At 51.2% G+C, this 17445-nt stretch overlaps 1 protein-coding gene across 5 annotated transcripts; it reads left to right on the top strand.

The window, feature by feature from the left end:
* The first annotated feature begins 1980 nt into the window (after positions 1-1980).
* On the top strand, positions 1981-10493 carry CNPY3 (canopy FGF signaling regulator 3). 5 transcript variants are annotated; one of them, XR_014297246.1, is made up of 7 exons: positions 1981-2211; positions 6007-6130; positions 6774-6828; positions 6906-7028; positions 9005-9127; positions 9256-9480; positions 9805-9944. XR_014297246.1 is itself a non-coding variant. In XM_082662590.1 (7 exons), exons 1-7 carry the CDS (start codon positions 2037-2039, stop codon positions 10026-10028), a joined length of 942 nt encoding a protein of 313 aa, XP_082518716.1. In that variant the 5' UTR covers positions 1981-2036; the 3' UTR covers positions 10029-10493. The 5 variants fall into 5 exon arrangements, 3 of the variants coding, with proteins under 3 accessions (XP_082518716.1, XP_082518717.1, XP_082518718.1); XM_082662590.1 differs by having other exon boundaries at positions 9363-9480; positions 9805-10493; XM_082662591.1 differs by lacking the exon at positions 6774-6828 and having other exon boundaries at positions 6932-7028; positions 9363-9480; positions 9805-10493.
* Positions 10494-17445: the final 6952 nt, after the last annotated feature.

The following is a 17445-nucleotide window of genomic DNA, read 5'->3' as shown; positions in this document are numbered from 1 at the left end:
GGGAATCAACCTGTCCACCATCCCCACAGAGCCGGCTCCTTCCCTAACACACAGAATGAGGGAGGGGTAGGCTGGGTGGGGGTGGGGGCGTATCCAGCCATAATCTCAGAATTTCTCCAGCCACTGTCCCTTCCCAGCTCTCAGCCCAGATGTTGAGCCCAGGGCTCCTGCCAAACTAATCTGTGTCTCCGTAAATGTCCTCTCAGAGGCCCTTTTGTTTATCCTGGAAGCAGGCTTCCCTTAGCTTCAGCCCTCCTACCCATCTTGCCCCCCTTCCCCCCAATCCTGCCCTGCCCCAGACTCTGAATCCCCACTGTGGCTGCATTAATGTTATTTCCCAAGAGGGTTCCTGGCCAGACTCTTGAGCCTCCTCAAGTCGTTTAAAGCCTAGAGAGCATGGAGGACCTCAGGACAATGTCCTGACCCTCTACACTGTGGAATTCTACATACCACAGCTCCTGCCTATCCAAAGTGCCTTGTCACCCACACAACTCTTTTAAGCTAAGAAACTAAGATCAGGGGCTTCCCTGGTGGCACAGTGGTTAAGAATCCGCCTGCCAATGCAGGGCACAGGGGTTCGAGCCCTGGTCCGGGAAGATCCCACATGCCTGGAAGCAACTAAGCCCGTGTGCCACAACTACTGAGCCTGTGCTCTAGAGCCCGCTCGCCGAGAGCCTGTGCTCTGCAACAAGAGAAGCCACTGCAATGAGAAGCCCGTGCACCACAAAAAAGAGTAGCCCCCACTCGCCGCAACTAGAGAAAGCCCACACGCAACCAAAAATAAATAAATGAATTAATTAATTAAAAAAAAAAAAACTAAGATCAGGAAATGACAAGTCAATGGCCTGAGCATCAGTCCTTGAAAGTCTTTATAAAATAGCATAAATATCCAACCTCTAGAAAGGAAACAAGAGACACTGGAAAACACGGATTTATGGACAAAAATGGAATTTGCAGACAACCTCCCAGAGAAGCAGCCTTGGTCTGTGCGTGTCCATAGAACACTGAGCTCAGGGCCAGCCTGAAGCAGCCCCAAAGACCCAGAGAGTCCTCCTCTTGATGACACAGCACAAGGGGGTTTCACTGAGCAACTCCTTGTGCTAGGCACCCTGTTGCTGGGGAAGCGGAAGAGAAATCAATCATTCACTAGCCAAGTCCCTGCCTTGTGGGAGCTCAGAATCCAAAGAAAAAAACAATAGGCCAGAAAAGGGAGCCAGATTACACACTAAAAAGAAAATTATTGCATGAACTTTTTACAATCTGCTCAGTAAGCCTTAATTCTATTAACCCGTTTGAGCGTCGCAGGAACAGGCAAGTCTTGAACAGCAGCTCGGAGGATCACTTTGTCATCATACAGATTAAAACTGAGGCTCAGAGAGGAAATGATTTGTTCTAGTTCTCACTGGGACAAATCTAGGGTTACTGGGCCCTAAGAAAGCTGCTTGAAGGCTGGGGACTCTTGGAATCGTCCAGGTCTCATCCACAGCGCCTACTAGAGTGACCGGCAATTAGAACAATAACAACAGCAGCAATAATAATAATAAAATTTAAAAACTGGTGCTCAGTTAGTACTAGCTTCATAATGACCCCAGGGGAGAAGCGACGTGCAAGGAGGCGGAGAAGGCAGTGAAGACTCTCTTTCCCATACCTTTCAGGACCAGGGCGCTGCTTCCTCTTCCCTAGCCCTGGTCCTCCAGCCCCTCCCAGAGCCTCCGTTATGGCATGGGCAAAGATGTTGCCATAGGTCACTGAGGGCACCATCCGCTCTCTCATTGGCCGAGGCCGAAAAAAGATCGTTCTCCGTTTCGCTAGAAGGCAAACCCCGAAAAGCCCATTGGCTGCCTAGTCCGCGGGCCTTCGTCGGCTCTGGGGGCCGGACGAGGCGGCCTAAAGCGGGAGTAGGCAGGAGGGGCTCCTCGTTGCCCTGGTTACGCTGAGGCACGTGTGCAGTCCCGGAAGCGGCTCCGGGAAGCTGCCTAGCTCGCGCAGCCGGAGGAAGCGCAGCCGGGTCCGCTCGGGTCGGGTCCGGCTGGGCCATGGAGCCGTTACCTGAGCCCGCGTCCCGGCCCCGGCCCGGGCCCAGGGCCCGCTGTCTTCTGCTTCTCCCCTTGCTATTGCTGCTGCTGCTACTTCTGGCGGCCCCGGAACTGGGCCCGAGGCAGGCCCGAGCAGAGGAGACCGACTGGGTTCGACTGCCCAGCAAATGCGAAGGTGAGGGGGCGGGGCTTGAGGAGAAGCGTCGGGGGATCGAAGGCCCTGGGCTCTCCAGCGGGTCTCCACTCCCTGAACCTGCTATGTGCCTGGCCCTGTGCTGGATGTTGGGGACACAGGGGCGGGCGAGAGTTCAGGTCTCAGTGCACTTGGAGCTCAGAAATCGGTGAAAACAAGCACTTATAATCGGGGTAGTAGATGCCGTGGTAGGGGAGGCACAGAACTTTGGGGGCTGGGTGAGGAGCATCTAAATCTAGCCCAGAGATGGGGGGAAAGGCTTCGTCCAGGAAGCCCTGAGCGATTAGGAGTTAGCCGGGTGAAGAGAAGTGAAGCCACAGATGGAGAGGCCTACAAGCAAAGGACAAGTTTGAGGAACTGAAAAGATCCACATGACTGGTCTTGGGGGAAGAAGAGCTTGAGACGCTCCGTTTGTGCCCTCACGGCAACCTACTTTGTGTCATTGGAAGTCTCCCCCACTAGCTGTGAGCTGCGGGCAGCGACCTTGACTCAGATAGCGATTCACACAGTGCCTAGTAAGCAGCCAGTAGTTGTATTTGGAATAAGTATGAGTGAAGGGGGTGGGGGCGCTGTGGGTGTGTGTGGAGGGGGGAGGAGAGTCTGAGGCCGAAGGGGTCACTTTAGGAGAAGAGAGCCTGGGGGAACTTCCTGAGGGAGGAAGATTTTAGGAATATGGGAAAAGAGTGAATCCCAAAGGCCTCCCAAGGTGTGGCACTGGAGAGAGAGAGAAGGAGAGGGAGTGGGAAAGAGAAAAGAGCGCCAGCACGCAAACCAGCGATTCAGGACTGGGAAGGGCCTACCTTTTATTTCCTCCCCTCCATTTCTCAGTTTCCTCCTCAGGCCTTTACACCCACTCCTTCCTTCTCCCCTCCCTAACCCCAGCCCCCCACGAAAGTTGGCTATAAATTTGTTGCATCCTAACACAAAGCGTACAGTCGGCCAGAGGTTCCCCAAGCACTGGGAAGTGGGGGTAGTTTGGAAAGCATAATCTTTTTGTTTGAGAGATTAAAGGTGAGATGCTTCAGAGCTGAGCTGACCTCACTGGTCGGCCTCCCAATGTGGATTCTAGCCTCTACTTTCTCCCTCACTGTCTTGAATAGACAGTCAGAGGGTTATGATGCCTTCCTTTCTTTCACTCTTCTTTTAGTCATAGCCAACATCTTTTGGGGGTTTCAGTTCCCCTTCTCATTTCCTATCTTATTCTAATACCAAAGAGCCCTTACTGTTTCTCTTATTATTCTCATAGCCTAAGAAGTTCACATTTCTCTTCCTTAGACTCATAATAGCACAGAGCTGGCAAAGATCTTTAGATCATTCTAGTCCAACCTGATTTTGTAGGTAATTAATAAAAATAATTTTAAAGGGATTTTCAGTCATAGGAAGGCTTGGCAAACTCCAACCCTTAGGCTCCTCTTAATCATGTATATTTACTTTTACTTATCACTGTGACATCTTTGGTATTAAATGCTGACTATCTGGCCAACAAATCCTGCCTCCTGGCTCAGTAGCCTGAGTGGAAGCGGCCTTGGCACAGAGGAAGGAGAACCTGCCCAGAAAAAAGTGGGTGGATGTGCATGAGGATCTGGGGTCTGTGCCATGAGTCTCCTCCAAGTCTGGCTCTGGGTGGGACCCCCAGAGGGGGTCTTGAAGAGGTAAGGTTTGGAAGAGTTGGGCAGCAAGGTTCTGGTTGATGGGTATAAGAGAGATGAGTTGATGGGTTCCAACCTCCGGGGCCTGGCATACTGCATGTTGAGGGTGTGGAAGGCGGGGGGCACAGGAGCCAGAAAAATGATGAGCTTGTACACAGTACAGGACAGAAGAGGGGAGGGAGCCCAGATGGTCCTGGATGGAGAGCCAGGGAGGTGAGACACCCACAATTCATTGCAGACTCTGAGGTCACTGGCTTACATTTTGGAATTTTCATGTGTTCCAAGTTCTCCAAGCCATCTATTAATGCCTATGTTATAAAATTTCACCAAACAAGCCTGCAGGGGATTTATTTGTTTCAGTAGTAAGTTGGTTTTCTACCCAACTCTGCTGTTGGTGTTATAACAACGCTGATGGCATTTAGCCTGCAGACCACGTTCCACTCGGAGACGTCAGAAGCTGCTCGAGCACCAGCACAGTCTCTCTGAGCAATATTTATCAAGGATCCAACTGATAAAGTCCAAGACTAGAGGAATAAAGAAAAAAATCCAGTACGTGATCCTCATTTTGAGTGCCCTTGTAGTCGAATCAGAGAGACACATGAGGTGACGGAGGCCCTTAGTGAGAGCATGGATCCTGCGGAGTCTCAGAATGAAATCAAGAGCAGGTGGGAGTCATCCAGAAGGGCTTCCTGGGGGAGAGGGTTTTTAAGGTGAGGTTAGGAGAATGGACAGACACCCCCTGAAGGGGGACATCATGCACTTTCCTGAAGCCCCAGGCACTGCCCACTTTCAGTGGTAGCACTCCTTATGCAATGGTAATTATTTGTTTACACTTCTCTCTGCTCCATTAGATTGAGTATCTACAAGGGAGGGACCTTCTTTCTGTCTGCGTATCCCCAGGCAGTGCCTGACACAGGAGTTGCTTAATAACTGTTCAAGGAAGCGTAAGAGGAAATGAGAAAATAAATGAACAAAAACAGTAGAAACAGGCCTGTGGGGGGAATGCAGCAAATTAATTTGGTAGGAACAGAGAGCTGGTGTTGGAACAACATATGAAATCAAGAAATAAAACAGCCATGAAAGACATTTTGGGGGGCTTCCCTGGTGGTGCAGTGGTTAAGAATCCTCCTGCCAATGCAGGGGACACGGGTTCGAGCCCTGGCCCAGGAAGATCCCACATGCCATGGAGCAACTAAACCTGTGCATCGCAACTACTGAGCCTGTGCTCTAGAGCCTGCAAGCCACAACTACTGAGCCCGCATGCCACAACTACTGAAGCCTGTGAGCCTAGAGCCCGTGCTCTGCAACAAGAGAAGCCGCGGCAATGAGAAGCCTGCGCACCACAACGAAGAGTAGCCCCCGCTCACCGCAACTAGAGAAAGCCGGCGCGAAGCAAAGAAGACCCAACACAGCCAAAAATAAATTAATTAACTTAAAATTTTTTTAAATAAATAAAAAATTTAAAAAAGACATTTGGGGAACAACTGGGGAAATTTGAATATGGACTGAGTATTAGATGACATTGGAATTGTTAATCTTCCAGTATGGTGATTTTTATGGTTAGGTAGGAGAAGGTCCTTGTTCTCAAGAGATGCGTGATGACTTGTTTAGGAGTGATGTAAGTCTACTTACTTTCAAAATGGTTTAGCAAAAACAATGTGTATATTGTTGACATCTATTATTATCACATTGCTTTATGTTATATATTGGGGAGAGAGTGTGATAAATCACTAACGACTGTTTTTTTGTTTGTTTGTTTTTACTAACAACTGTTGACTGTGAGTGGAAGGTATATAGTTATTCGTTGTACTCTTTCAGCATTTCTATATGTTTGAAAAATTTTTAAGTAAAATAAATGATTGTGGGGGTGGGGAGCAGGAAGGAGCTGGGAGGAATGAAGCCAGTAGGAATAAGGGCCAGGAGTGGACAGGGGGCAGTGGGATCTTGGAGCCCGCTTTCACCTACTGAGCTCCATTTGGTGGTCTGGTGCTAACTCCTTTCTCTGCCCCAAGCATTGACTCAACCCAGTCCCGGAGAGGCGTCCACTCGGGTCTGTTTTGCTGGGAGTCAGCTCCCGTCAAAGGCTCAAGATGCACTCAGTAGGCTGTGCTGTGTCTCCTTCCCCCAGTGTGTAAATACGTCGCAGTGGAGCTGAAGTCAGCCTTTGAGGAAACTGGCAAGACCAAGGAAGTGATTGACATGGGCTATGGCATCCTGGACCGGAAGACCTCAGGAGTCAAATACACCAAGTCGTAAGTGAAGTGGTAGGGAGGGGGGCACTGGCCTGGTCTGCTTTGTCCCTCGAGGCATCAGCAGCTCGAAGTTCCCTTCTCCCTTCTGGCTAGGCAGACCCACCAAAGGGAGGCAGCTCTAACTGAGACCTAAGTTTGCCCACTGGTTCTATCCCCAGCTAATTGTGTGGCCTTCATAAATCCCTGAATGCCTCTGGGCTTCACATTCCTCATCTGTAAAAGCAAGACTGTTGGACCTTATCAGTGATTCCCAGGCTCTTGGATTTTATGGATTAATTTTTTTAAATATAGAATTACTGGGGAATTCCCTGGTGGTCCAGTAGTTAGGACTGCCGTGGCCCGGGTTCAATCCCTGGTCAGGGAACTAAGATCCCGCAAGCCTCGCAGCGTGGCCTAAGAAAAAAAGAAAAGATTACCAACTTCTAACTTTGCCAGGTACAAATATTAAAAACAAACCAAAAAACACTTCCATCAACTACGATCATCCTTTCAAAATGAAGTGATATCTTAACATCAAACTTTAATACATTTTACTTTATTTTTAAAAAATCTACTGAATCATTTAGCTTTATTAAAAAAAACAAAAACAAAACTTCCTTCCCGTAGAGCTGTTAAAATTGTGTCTCTCTGGTCTGTGTTCCAGCATTTCAGAGCCCCCCCAGATGACCTATCTTCCTTCCAGCTCTGCCTTCCCGTTGGTGAGATGTGCAGGTGTTGGGGTAGCAGGGCTGGAGGGACGGACCACTAATCCACGGGGGTGAGGAGGGGAACTCAGGCCCTCTCGTGCTGCTGTCTCGGCAGGGACTTACGGTTAATCGAAGTCACTGAGACCATTTGCAAGCGGCTCCTGGACTACAGCCTACACAAGGAGAGGACCGGCAGCAACCGATTTGCCAAGGTTGGGTTTGTGCTGGCCCTTCATCCCCACTGGGGCCAGGCTGCATGTTTAAGTGTGTCTGCTGGTCTGGGTGCCACTGGAAGATCGTGCCCTGGGAGCATCCCTCCTCGGTCTCTCCCCGTTCTTCATCCATTGCTGTTGGCACCCCTCCCCTCCTGAGCGGCCTGACTTTTCAGTGGCAGTGGGCACATCCCTGATGGTCTGGGCCTGCCCACTGGGGTCCTGCCTCAGCCCCAGATAGAAATGCTCCCGGGTGGCAGCCCCCTCGGAGGCCTAAGCACTCGTGCAGGGAGAACTCAGGCTGTGCCGAATTGTGAGGGTTTAGAGGAGATGTCAGAAGACTCTTGGGGGGCGGTGACTGCCACGTCCCTCCTCTGGGCCCACAGGGCCCCTACCTGGACCTCCATCATGGTGCCTTTGTGACATTTATTGTGCTTACTGTGTACACGAATGCTTCTCTCCCTGGAGAATGAGCTTTCTTGCAACAAGGCCCATGTTTCTTTGTCTCTGCATCTTCCCTGTTTGGTAGGAGAGTTGTCTCCCACATTTCTCCACCTAAGTACCCTTATAGCAAAGGAGATCCATCAGAAACCCCTGGGAAACCTAGGTGAATAGTATCAAACCCCAGAAGTCTTAGGTTTTATCTTTATAATGGGTGTTAATGTTGTACTTGGTAATAAATCCATGTTTAATTTAAAAATGTTTAACATTATTTTCCATAGCAAAAAAATTAGAACCAACCTAACCATTCACCAGTAGGGGAGTGGTTAAATAAATCAGTGTGGCCATTCAGTAGACCATTTTGCAAAGTGTAAAACGAAGAATGAGATAGCTTTTTATGAACTGAACTAAGATCATCTCCAAAGTATATTATTGCGGTACGCGGGCCTCTCACTGTTGTGGCCTCTCCCGCTGCGGAGCACAGGCTCCGGACGCGCAGGCTCAGCGGCCATGGCTCACGGGCCCAGCCGCTCCATGGCATGTGGGATCTTCCCGGACCGGGGCACGAACCCGTGTCCCCTGCATCGGCAGGCGAACTCTCAACCACTGCGCCACCAGGGAAGCCCCAAAGTATATTATTAAGTGAAAAAGGCAAGGTGCCGAATGGTGTGTATGATACATACTGCTGCTTGTGTAAAATGTGGGGGTGGAAGAGAGGACATATTTGTGTGTATATTTGCTTCTAGTCGCGTGCATGATCTCTGGAAAGATAGAGGAGAAATAGTGTGTTGTCTCCGTGGAGAAGAATATTTTTTATGCAACCAAGAGTCCTCCCTGCTTCGCCTGTGCCTCTTCCCCTCAAGGAAAGACACAAGCCATAGGAAGAACCCGAAGCAGGGAGTGGGCCTGGATATGGGGGAGGTCACAGTGAGGGGAAAGAGCCAAGACCAACTTATTTCCTGGAAAAGGAGTATTTGTCCAAAGGGCCTGAGGGCAACAGCAGGCTTTTTTGGTTTTGGGGTTTTTGAATAAATTTATTTATTTTTGTCTGTGTTGGGTCTTCATTGATGCGCACAGCCTTTCTCTAGTTGCAGCGAGCAGGGGCTCCTCTTCATTGCAGTGCGCCGGCTTCTCATTGCAGTGGCTTCTCTTGTTGGGGAGCACGGGCTCTAGAGCGCAGGCTCAGTAGTTGTGGCACATGGGCTTAGTTGCTCCATGGCATGTGGGATCTTCCCAGACCAGGGCTCGAACCCGTGTCCCCTGCATTGGTAGGCAGATTCCCAACCACTGCGCCACCAGGGAAGCCCCAGCGGACCCTTTGGAAAGAAGGAGTGAGGGGAGGCAGGACAGGGCGTGTGTGTGGAGGGGTTGTGGGATGCAGGTCTCAAAGAGGGGAGGGGAAGGTCAGGACAAGTGTGAGAAGCTCTAGGGGGTCTTGACTTCCAGCTGGGTCCTTGGGCCTCCAGCTCCACTGGGAGAGGAGGAGGCAGGGAGAGGAAGGGTCTCTGCCTCTCATGTCTGGTCGCCTCTTCCAGGGCATGTCGGAGACCTTTGAGACGCTACACAACCTGGTGCACAAAGGGGTCAAGGTAGTGATGGACATCCCCTACGAGCTGTGGAACGAGACCTCTGCAGAGGTGGCTGACCTCAAGAAGCAGGTACGGACCCCTCGGCCCTCAGAGGCCAGCTGTGCCCCACAGAGCTGGGTAGTGGGGGGTCCTCAGCTGAGGAAGGCCACCAGGAGCCGGGGGACCGTGGTCAAGTCGTTTCACCCCTCTGGCTGCAGCCTCCTCGGGAATCAGCCACCAGCCTGGTGGGCGGCGGGGCTCAGCTGGGCTCCTCTGGGAGAAGTCGGCGCCGGGCTTTGCCAACGCGAGGCGTTGTGGTTAACAGTGCGACGTGCTGGTGGAGGAGTTTGAGGAGGTGATCGAGGACTGGTACAGGAACCACCAGGAAGAGGACCTGACTCAGTTCCTCTGTGCCAATCACGTGCTGAAGGGCAAGGATACCAGTGAGTCTGAGGGCACGTCAGCCCTCGATTGTGTTGTTTGCCTCCCCCTCAGGGGAGGTGGGTAGGGGGAGGACAGAAAAGAAATAAGAAATGGGGGCATCGTAGCATCTGTCCTCAGGGAGCTGGATGGGACAGGGTGGGGTCAAGGCCTGACGCGCCCGGTGCAGAGTAACGTGTGGATGCCTCAGATGCCCCAAAACGGGCCTGGGGCCACAACGAGGCAGAGCTGGGACGTGTTCCAGTCGCCGCCCCCAGTGGCTCCGCAGCCAGTGCTCCTCACCCAGCAAAGCAGTCTGTTGACGGTGTCTCTCCTCCTTGCCCCAGGCTGCCTGGCAGAGCGGTGGTCTGGCAAGAAGGGGGACACAGCCGCCCTGGGGGGAAAGAAATCCAAGAAGAAGAGTGGCAGGACCAAGGCCTCGGGTGGCAGCAGCGGTGGCAGCAAACAGAGGAAGGAGCTGGGTGGCCTCGAGGGAGACCCCAGCCCCGAGGAGGACGAGGGCATCCAGAAGGCTTCCCCCCTCACCCGCGGCGCCCCCGAGGAGCTCTGAGCCTAACTCCGCTCTCCTGCTGACCCAGAGCCCTGACCTGGGAGCTGGAGGATCTGGGCCCCGGCTCTGGCAGACAGCGGCACCGGGCTTCAGCTGTGCCTGCCTGGGCTGCGCCTCTTCTGCCGCAGACAGACTCCAGCCCTGGAAGAACTCAGATCAGCTGCGGGCAGCCCAGGCCGGCCTTTTCCCTCTGCCCAGCGTTCCTCTCCTGACCCAGACTTCAGGCGGGCTCTGCGCTCTGAGGACTGCCCAGGACTCCAGTGTGAACTCGGACAGGCAGGTGTCGAGCTGGGCCCCAGGACTGGGGCTCCAGAGCCCCGCACCCCCTCGCTTCTCCGGCACTGACACCGGGAAGCAAGACTGAGGCCCCAGCTCCTCCTCTCTGCACCCACCCCTCCTGTGGACACCTTGCACTCTGCCCAGCCCTCCCCAGGGCTCACAGAGTAAAAACCTTTCGGCCTTTTTCGTTTGGATTCCTGAGTCCTTTTCAGCCCCTCAGAGGGGCCTGGAGCCCCCTGTGGCTCTTTCCTGTCCCTCACCTTCCAGCCTTGGGGGCTGAGGATGGGAGGCTGTTCCCATCCTCCCATCCCTGAGGCCGAACCTGCTGACTGTGGGGAAAGCAAGTGCAGGGAGGGCCCGGGGGCGCTGGGGCGAGGGGTGGGCCTTGGGTATGCGGTGGGGCCCCTCAGCTGCTCTTGGTCTCCCCGAGCCCCCCAGGCTGGGAGGGGCCTCACTTGTGCCCTGGTACCTGGCTGCCCTCATTCCTTCCCTCCCTCCCGCCTCTCCTCTCCCCGCCACCAAGGCCTTCCCGTTGGTTGTGTAAAGTGTACGCCAGTGACCCCACCAGCTCCCGCCCCTCGTCTCCACCTCTGCCTGGCCCTGCCTGTTGGTCTTGAACCTTGTTCCCTGATGACCACACCTGACCACTCCATGCCTCCTAGCTGTTGTGCCCGGAGCCCGCAGGGGAGGGAGGACACCCCAGTCCCCCCAAAACAGCTGGTTGCACCATGTTCTCTGGGAGTAAGGGAGAAACAGGAAGGCTGGCCTCTGGGGAGAAGGGATGGGAGGCTCCGGCACCTCTTTGTCTGTCCTGAAGGCAGAGATCTGTGGTGGGTCAGAAGCAATAGTGGTGACAGCTGCGAGTAGTCAGTGCTATAACCCTGCAGTGCACTCGGGTGGGCGCTGTTAGCTCCATTTTGTAGAAGAGGGAACTGAGGCTCAAGTCACAGGACGCGCCCAAAGTCCTGTTGGCAGTGGCACAGCTGCACGCGGACCCTGGCTTTGAGACCCCGGCCCACTGTATTCCCGCAGCCCCAGGGCCCCTCTCCCAACACCTGGCACTGGCCATGTGATTCGCATTGAACTGGTTTGGTTTCTTGCCCGTAACCCATGCCCACCAACAAGTCTCTTTTAGAAGGAAAATAGGACGCAGCCCCTGCTTCTAGAAAGGAGAGAAGAGTGGAAGGTCCCGCCAGCACTGCGCCCACACCACATCCCCTGAGCACCCGCACCCAGGCTCCCTCACGCTCCAGGCTGGGCCCAGCAGGTAGGAGGGGTCACTGCTGAGGTGCCCCAGGAGGATTTTCCCAGCTTCTGGCAAAAAGGCTCTGGGGTCCCCCCAACTCGGGCTCAGCCCCTCCTCGCTCCCCAGGGCTGGGAACACCAAGGCCATAGAGAGTGGAGCAAATTGGAAGCTGCTTCTCTGGCCCATGAGGCTTAGAACAGGCCCTTGGAGGATGATACTTTTTGGTCTAGCACCCCCCTCCCCATCTCCAGCGCTGATACTGGTGCCTGTTGAAGGGGCTGTGGGCAGGGATTCCAGCCTAGACTGTGGTCCCATCCTGGACTCTGGTCTGAGCATAGGAGGTGACTGCGGGGGTCTGGGATTGGAACCCAGGGCTGGGGAACCATTTGCAGGCCCCTGGACTGTCTAGGATTTGGTGGACAGTCTCTGACCACCCCCATCCTGTCACTAACCCACAGCACTTCAGTACTTGGCTTAGGTCTGTCCCCAGAGCTTCATTGTCCTTAGAATAGGATGAGACAAAGACCTATCCCCTTACTGGGGTGTTGGCCCAGGGGCCCAATCCCAGGCCTAGGCCCAGACCAGAGGGAGGGCAGCGCTGCGACTGCTTTGCTCTTTGACCTGTGGCTGCTGCAGGATGAGTGCCCTCACTTGCCCCCCATTCCCCACAAGGCCAGGCGTGTTGCACACTCACTGGCTCTCCACGCACCCACCCCAGCAGGCAGCTTCTCCCTGGCCCAGCCTAGAAAAGAAAGAAGGCAGGATCTGGCTTCCCAGGTTTTTCTTTTCCTCTCCCCACCACACACACAAGCCTTTCTGAACTGGATACTGCCTCCCACTTTCCCATAAGGTGAGGGGTCTGGCTGAGCTCGAGTGAACCTGATTTCAGTCCCTTTGTTAGAAACCCAATTAGAACGGGGTCTCCTACCCTCACCTGGACATGAGAGTCACTTGGATGCTTGTTAAACATACAGATGGGCCCCCCCTCATACTTGCTGGGTTGAGGAGTCTGTGTGGGTCCTAAGATGAGGCCAGCTGCAACCCACTCCACCAGGAGAAATTCGGGTGTTGTGCTAAGAGGGGCCAAGACCTCAATGAAGCCACACTGGAAGGAAGTCTTGTCCTCAGAAACAGGAATTATCAGAACCCCAGAGAGGATCTGTCTCTCTGTTGGAGACTTTTGTCATCCAGAACCACAAAGGCTGATGGACAAAGCACAAGGCCAGTTTGTTCCAGTTCAATGACAGTCAAGTCTCAGGGGTTGGGGTTCTGTAGTCTCAGAAGTGGCTGCATCGGGGCCTCTGTGTATTCGTTTTAAGGAACAGCTCCTAGGAGGCAGGCTCCTCTCTTTATTTCCAAGTTCCTGGGTGGTATTTTCATGCAACATCTTTTCGCAAGTTAGAAAGTGGTGCTTTTCACACCTTTGACTCCCCATCTGTCAGAAAGTTGTTTTAATAAAAGTTTTGTTAGAATAAGACATTTGACTGCCAGAATTCCTGCCAGAAAATGATAATAAATATACAAGCCCATGAGGTTTGCAGTTTGAATGGAAGCCCTTTAAATAAGGACACCTTGTGCAGTTCACAACTTGTCCACATGTGCACAGCAGCCCTAAATCACTTTAGTTCACAAGTATGAACAAAATTCTTCATATCTTTGATCTTGAAAGAAAAACACATTTTTTTCGTGACAGATGCATGGTCCATGCCTAACTGGTTTGTGGAAGGACTCTGTGTACTAATCCTAGCAGCAGAGCCAGCTGAATCCCTCTTGAACATCCACTGATGGCCTGGTTTGCACTATTAAGAAATTTCACTGGAATAATAATAGTAGCCACTGTTTTTTGAGTGCATGTTACTATGTGGCAAGCACAGCTCTACATGCTTTAATTAACTCATTTAATACAGCTGTGATCCACACAAGGCCATGGATTTTTAAACACGTTATGGAAGTAAAATACACCTACAGAAAAGTACACATAAGTGTAAGCTCAATGAATTTTTACAAACTGAACACCAAAGTCACCAGCATGCAGATTGTGAAACATTATTACCATCACTCCAGAAACATCCCACACACACCCTACAAAAAGAACAGGGATTTTTGTCTACTTTGTTCACTGCTATATTCCCAGTGCTTAGTAGAGCGGTGCCCGGCACAGAGTAGCTGCTTTCCCCCCCACCGCCGGCCGTACCACAGGGCTTGTGGGATCTTAGTTCCCAGACCAGGGATTGAACCCGGGCCCTCGGCAGTGAAAGCTCAGAGTCCTAACCCCTGGGCTGCCAGGGAATTCCAAGAGTAGCCGCTTAATAAATATCTGTTGAATGAACGGAGCACAGAAAGTTTACATAACTTGCCCAGGCCACACATTTAGGAAGTGGCCCAGCCAGGTTTTGAACCCAGATGGAATGGCTTCAGTGCCCCAGGGCATAGCCTCCATGCCATAGAATCTTGCAGCCATAGCTGGTTGGCTCGTCCACCATCCTCCCCTTAGACATGGCTCTCTCTTCTAGAAAGCAGACCAACTGCTGTCTACTAGTCTATTTATGTCTTCAGAGTTTAAGGTTGGACATGCAGTTAGGAGTGAATTAACCAAGTTTTTCTCCCTTTTCAAAGTTTACAGTTTTGTATAGCTTAAAGGAAGCTTGACCTTTAACGCTGCCCTCAAGACCTGGCTTCTCTACAGTGTCTTTAAGAGGAATCCAATTTTACTCATTCTTTCTTTAAAAGTGTACTCTCCATCTATCAAGTTTATCCAGGCCAACAGAGCTTAAACTTCCGCTAAAATGGGTGTGATTCTCTACAGGAGACGTAGCTGCACATTGAGACGGGAGAAGTGGGCCAACCCCATCACCAGCTCCAGGGGTGGCGACATCTCCTACCATCATTACTTTTCTAAAATAGAAAAGGTTCTCTGTCCAAAAAACAAAACAAAACAGGGCACTCAAAAAGCCAGGTGTGGGAATTCCCTGGCGGTCCAGTGGTTAAGACTCTGCGCTTCCACCACAGGGGGCACGGGTTCCATCCCTGGTCCAGGAACTAAGATCCCACATGCCACGTGGCCAAAAATGTAAAAAAAAAAAAAAAGAAAGAAAGTAATGTAGCCACCATTAATTAGTGTTATAACCCACCAATGTAGGGACCAATTTTATACTCATTTGACGGGGCTTTATTAAAGCAGAGTGAGTCATATCATATATTGAAAAGGCTAAAAAAGGATCCATTGTAATAAATCTGCTAGCAGAGTTCATGTGGGTGGGTGGCATCCCAATGGTCAATCTGGACAGATAGTCAGCAGAGAAGAGTTTTTTCCAGCGGCTTGGACTAAAGTTTGGAAATTGGCATCCCTCTTCTGAGCAATGTATTTCTACCTGTTCTGAATCAAAACAAAACCAGCCAGAATGTCTTCCATTTGTAGTTACTGTTATATACATAATCCACAATTCTAAGATTTTCATGTGTCCTCAAATAGGTATAGCCTTGGAGTTTGTCCAGTTGCAGCCATGTTCCCAACCTAAAATCTCTTTGCAAACATATTATACATTTGGGGATGAAGAATTTAGTCTTTTCAGCCAGTTGCAAATAATAAGCATTGCATATTAAAAATAGCACCTTATTTTCAGCTAAGTCAAACTGTAAATTGATTTATATTCTGTGACCTTCTCTTCCATGGCCCAGGGTTATCTAAATTTGGGTTTGGGTTATCTAAAATTCACATAGAGTAACCAAGTAAAACAAAAGGCGGTTTTGATATATTTCAGTGGGTAGAAGACATGGACAAACAATTTAGCAATGAAGGACTGCCATTACTTGGTACATTTTGGTGGTAATTAAAGACGATTACAACAATTAAATACAATTTTCTACCCAATGAAATACCAATGAATAATATCTTCATGTAGAGAAGGTTGAAACAAACATTTGTTTTGGGTGACAGCATCAATTAATAGAAAAATTTCATTTGGAAAATAATTTCATCATAACCATCCACATGTTCACTCTTGAGAAACTGTGGGAGCATTTTAAATGTTCAGAGCTTGGGGAGTGAGTAAACAAGTTGCGGCACATCCTCTCAGTGTAGCCAAGAAATGCTTAAGGCCAAGTAATTTATGGTCAAGAGAAGAAAATATGCTTTTGATAGTTAAAAGCAAAAAAAAAAAAAAAGAAAAAGAAAAAAGGCCCATGCAATTCCATGTGAACTGTGATCTCAACTTTTTATTTAAATGCCTCTGGATGAGAAAGAAATCAAATAATTACTAACTTCAGGACAAAAATCTTGTCTTTGAAATGAAAAGCACGTTTAGAAGCTATTCACAACCTATATATATTTTTTAAAAGCCAAGTTTACCATTAGCATTCATATTATTTAAAAAAATCATATTATAGACTCCCTAGTACAGTGTCTTTCTAAGCCTGTAGCCAAAGACCTGTCTGTAGGGTCAGTGTGAGCACAGACTCCACTGCTTGGGCATGGGCAGGCCCGTTTGAGGTCGTCTGTGTGCTAAAAATAGAAAGGTAAGAATGATTACATATCTTTGGGGTTCCTCCAGCTCCCGGATCCTATAGATGGTAAAAGGGGGAGGGGATGGGGAGGCTCCTTTGTTCTAAATTCCATACCTCCGCTTTTTCTGAAGCCAGAAGAACAAAGACAGGTGGGGAAGGCTGTTCTTGCTGTCTTCGGCTTCCCTGGGTGGCATCATTTTCCTGAATCCACCTCAGTCCAGGGTCTTGTCCCAGGAAGAGACCTTCTGCTTTGGGGAGGAAGGATAGATGTACAGTAACCAAACAAAACGACCAATTTATGAAGTGACAGTGAGCAATATGATAGCAAGAGCACCAAACACTCCCAGCCCTGACCCTGGACTTCACACTCTGTGGGCACTTCCATGAAAAGCAGTTGGTCTTTAGAAGGGCGCTTGGTTGGAGAGGAATTGGAACCAGACTTCACCTTAGGCAGCTCAAAAAAAAGCTTGATGCCTCACCTACAGGACAGAGGAACACCTGCCCCCAGGTGGGTGGAATGATTCCTTGGGCCAGGACTGCTCCTGGACTTGAATGGCCAAGCCAGCATTTACCCAGATATTCCCCATTCCTTCCTTCCCTGGCTGACCAGGCCCTCCTTCATCTGGACAGGTTTTTTTTAAGATTTATTTATTTAATTTATTTTTTTGTCTGCTTCTGGTCTTAGTTGCAGCACGCAGGATCTTTGTTGAGGCATGCGGGGTCTTTCATTGTGGCGTGCAGGCTTCTCTCTGGTTGTGGCGTGCGGGTTTTCTCTTCTCTAGTTGTGGCGTGCGGGTTCCAGAACGTGTGGGCTCTGTAGTTTGCAGCAAGCGGTCTCTAGTAGGCCCGCGAGCTCAGTAGTGGTGGGCTTAGTTGCCCTGCAGCATGTGGGATCTTATTTCCCTGACCAGGGATCGAACCCGCGTCCCCTGAATTGTAAGGGGGATTCTGTACCACTGGGCCACCAGGGAAGTCCCTGGACAGTCCTTCTTTAGATACTCGAATACCTTTTTTTCCCTGCTAGGGAGGGTCCAGCCCTGGGCGCCCATCTCTGTGGACTCAAAGTTTCTTTCCAGCTTGGGGCGGGGGTGGAGCGGGCACTCTCACTTCTCCCCTTTCTCCTGGCCCTTCCTGGGCCCTCCTGCGACCTGGGTTAAGTGGGCAGGGGTCTGGGAGGGTCCCTTCCCGCCGAGGGATCGGCCAGAGGGCCGGATCTTCAGGCGGGCGAGAAGGGCTTGTCCAGGATTGCCAGGCAGCGCCCTCCCCGCGGCCCGAGCAGCCGCGGCCCCGGGCCCGGAGCCCAGCAGGGGCGTGTCCCCGTGCTCACCTGCCATTGGGCAGGTGGGGCAGCCGGAGCTTTGGCAGGGGCCGTATTATAAATGCGGAGCC

Source organism: Grampus griseus, assembly GCF_964374135.1.
Source record: "Grampus griseus genome assembly, chromosome: 10".
Classification (NCBI taxonomy): Eukaryota; Metazoa; Chordata; class Mammalia; order Artiodactyla; family Delphinidae; genus Grampus; species Grampus griseus.
This window is presented reverse-complemented; position numbering and strand designations above follow the sequence as displayed.

Excerpts from the sequence above, each read along its gene's own strand:
- CNPY3 (XM_082662590.1), top strand. The coding sequence starts at position 2,037 with ATGGAGCCGTTACCTGAGCCCGCGTCCCGGCCCCGGCCCGGGCCCAGG. Across the intron at positions 9,128-9,362 it reads TGGCTGACCTCAAGAAGCAG|TGCGACGTGCTGGTGGAGGA; the intron begins GTACGGACCCCT and ends TGTGGTTAACAG. Across the intron at positions 9,481-9,804 it reads GCTGAAGGGCAAGGATACCA|GCTGCCTGGCAGAGCGGTGG; the intron begins GTGAGTCTGAGG and ends TCCTTGCCCCAG.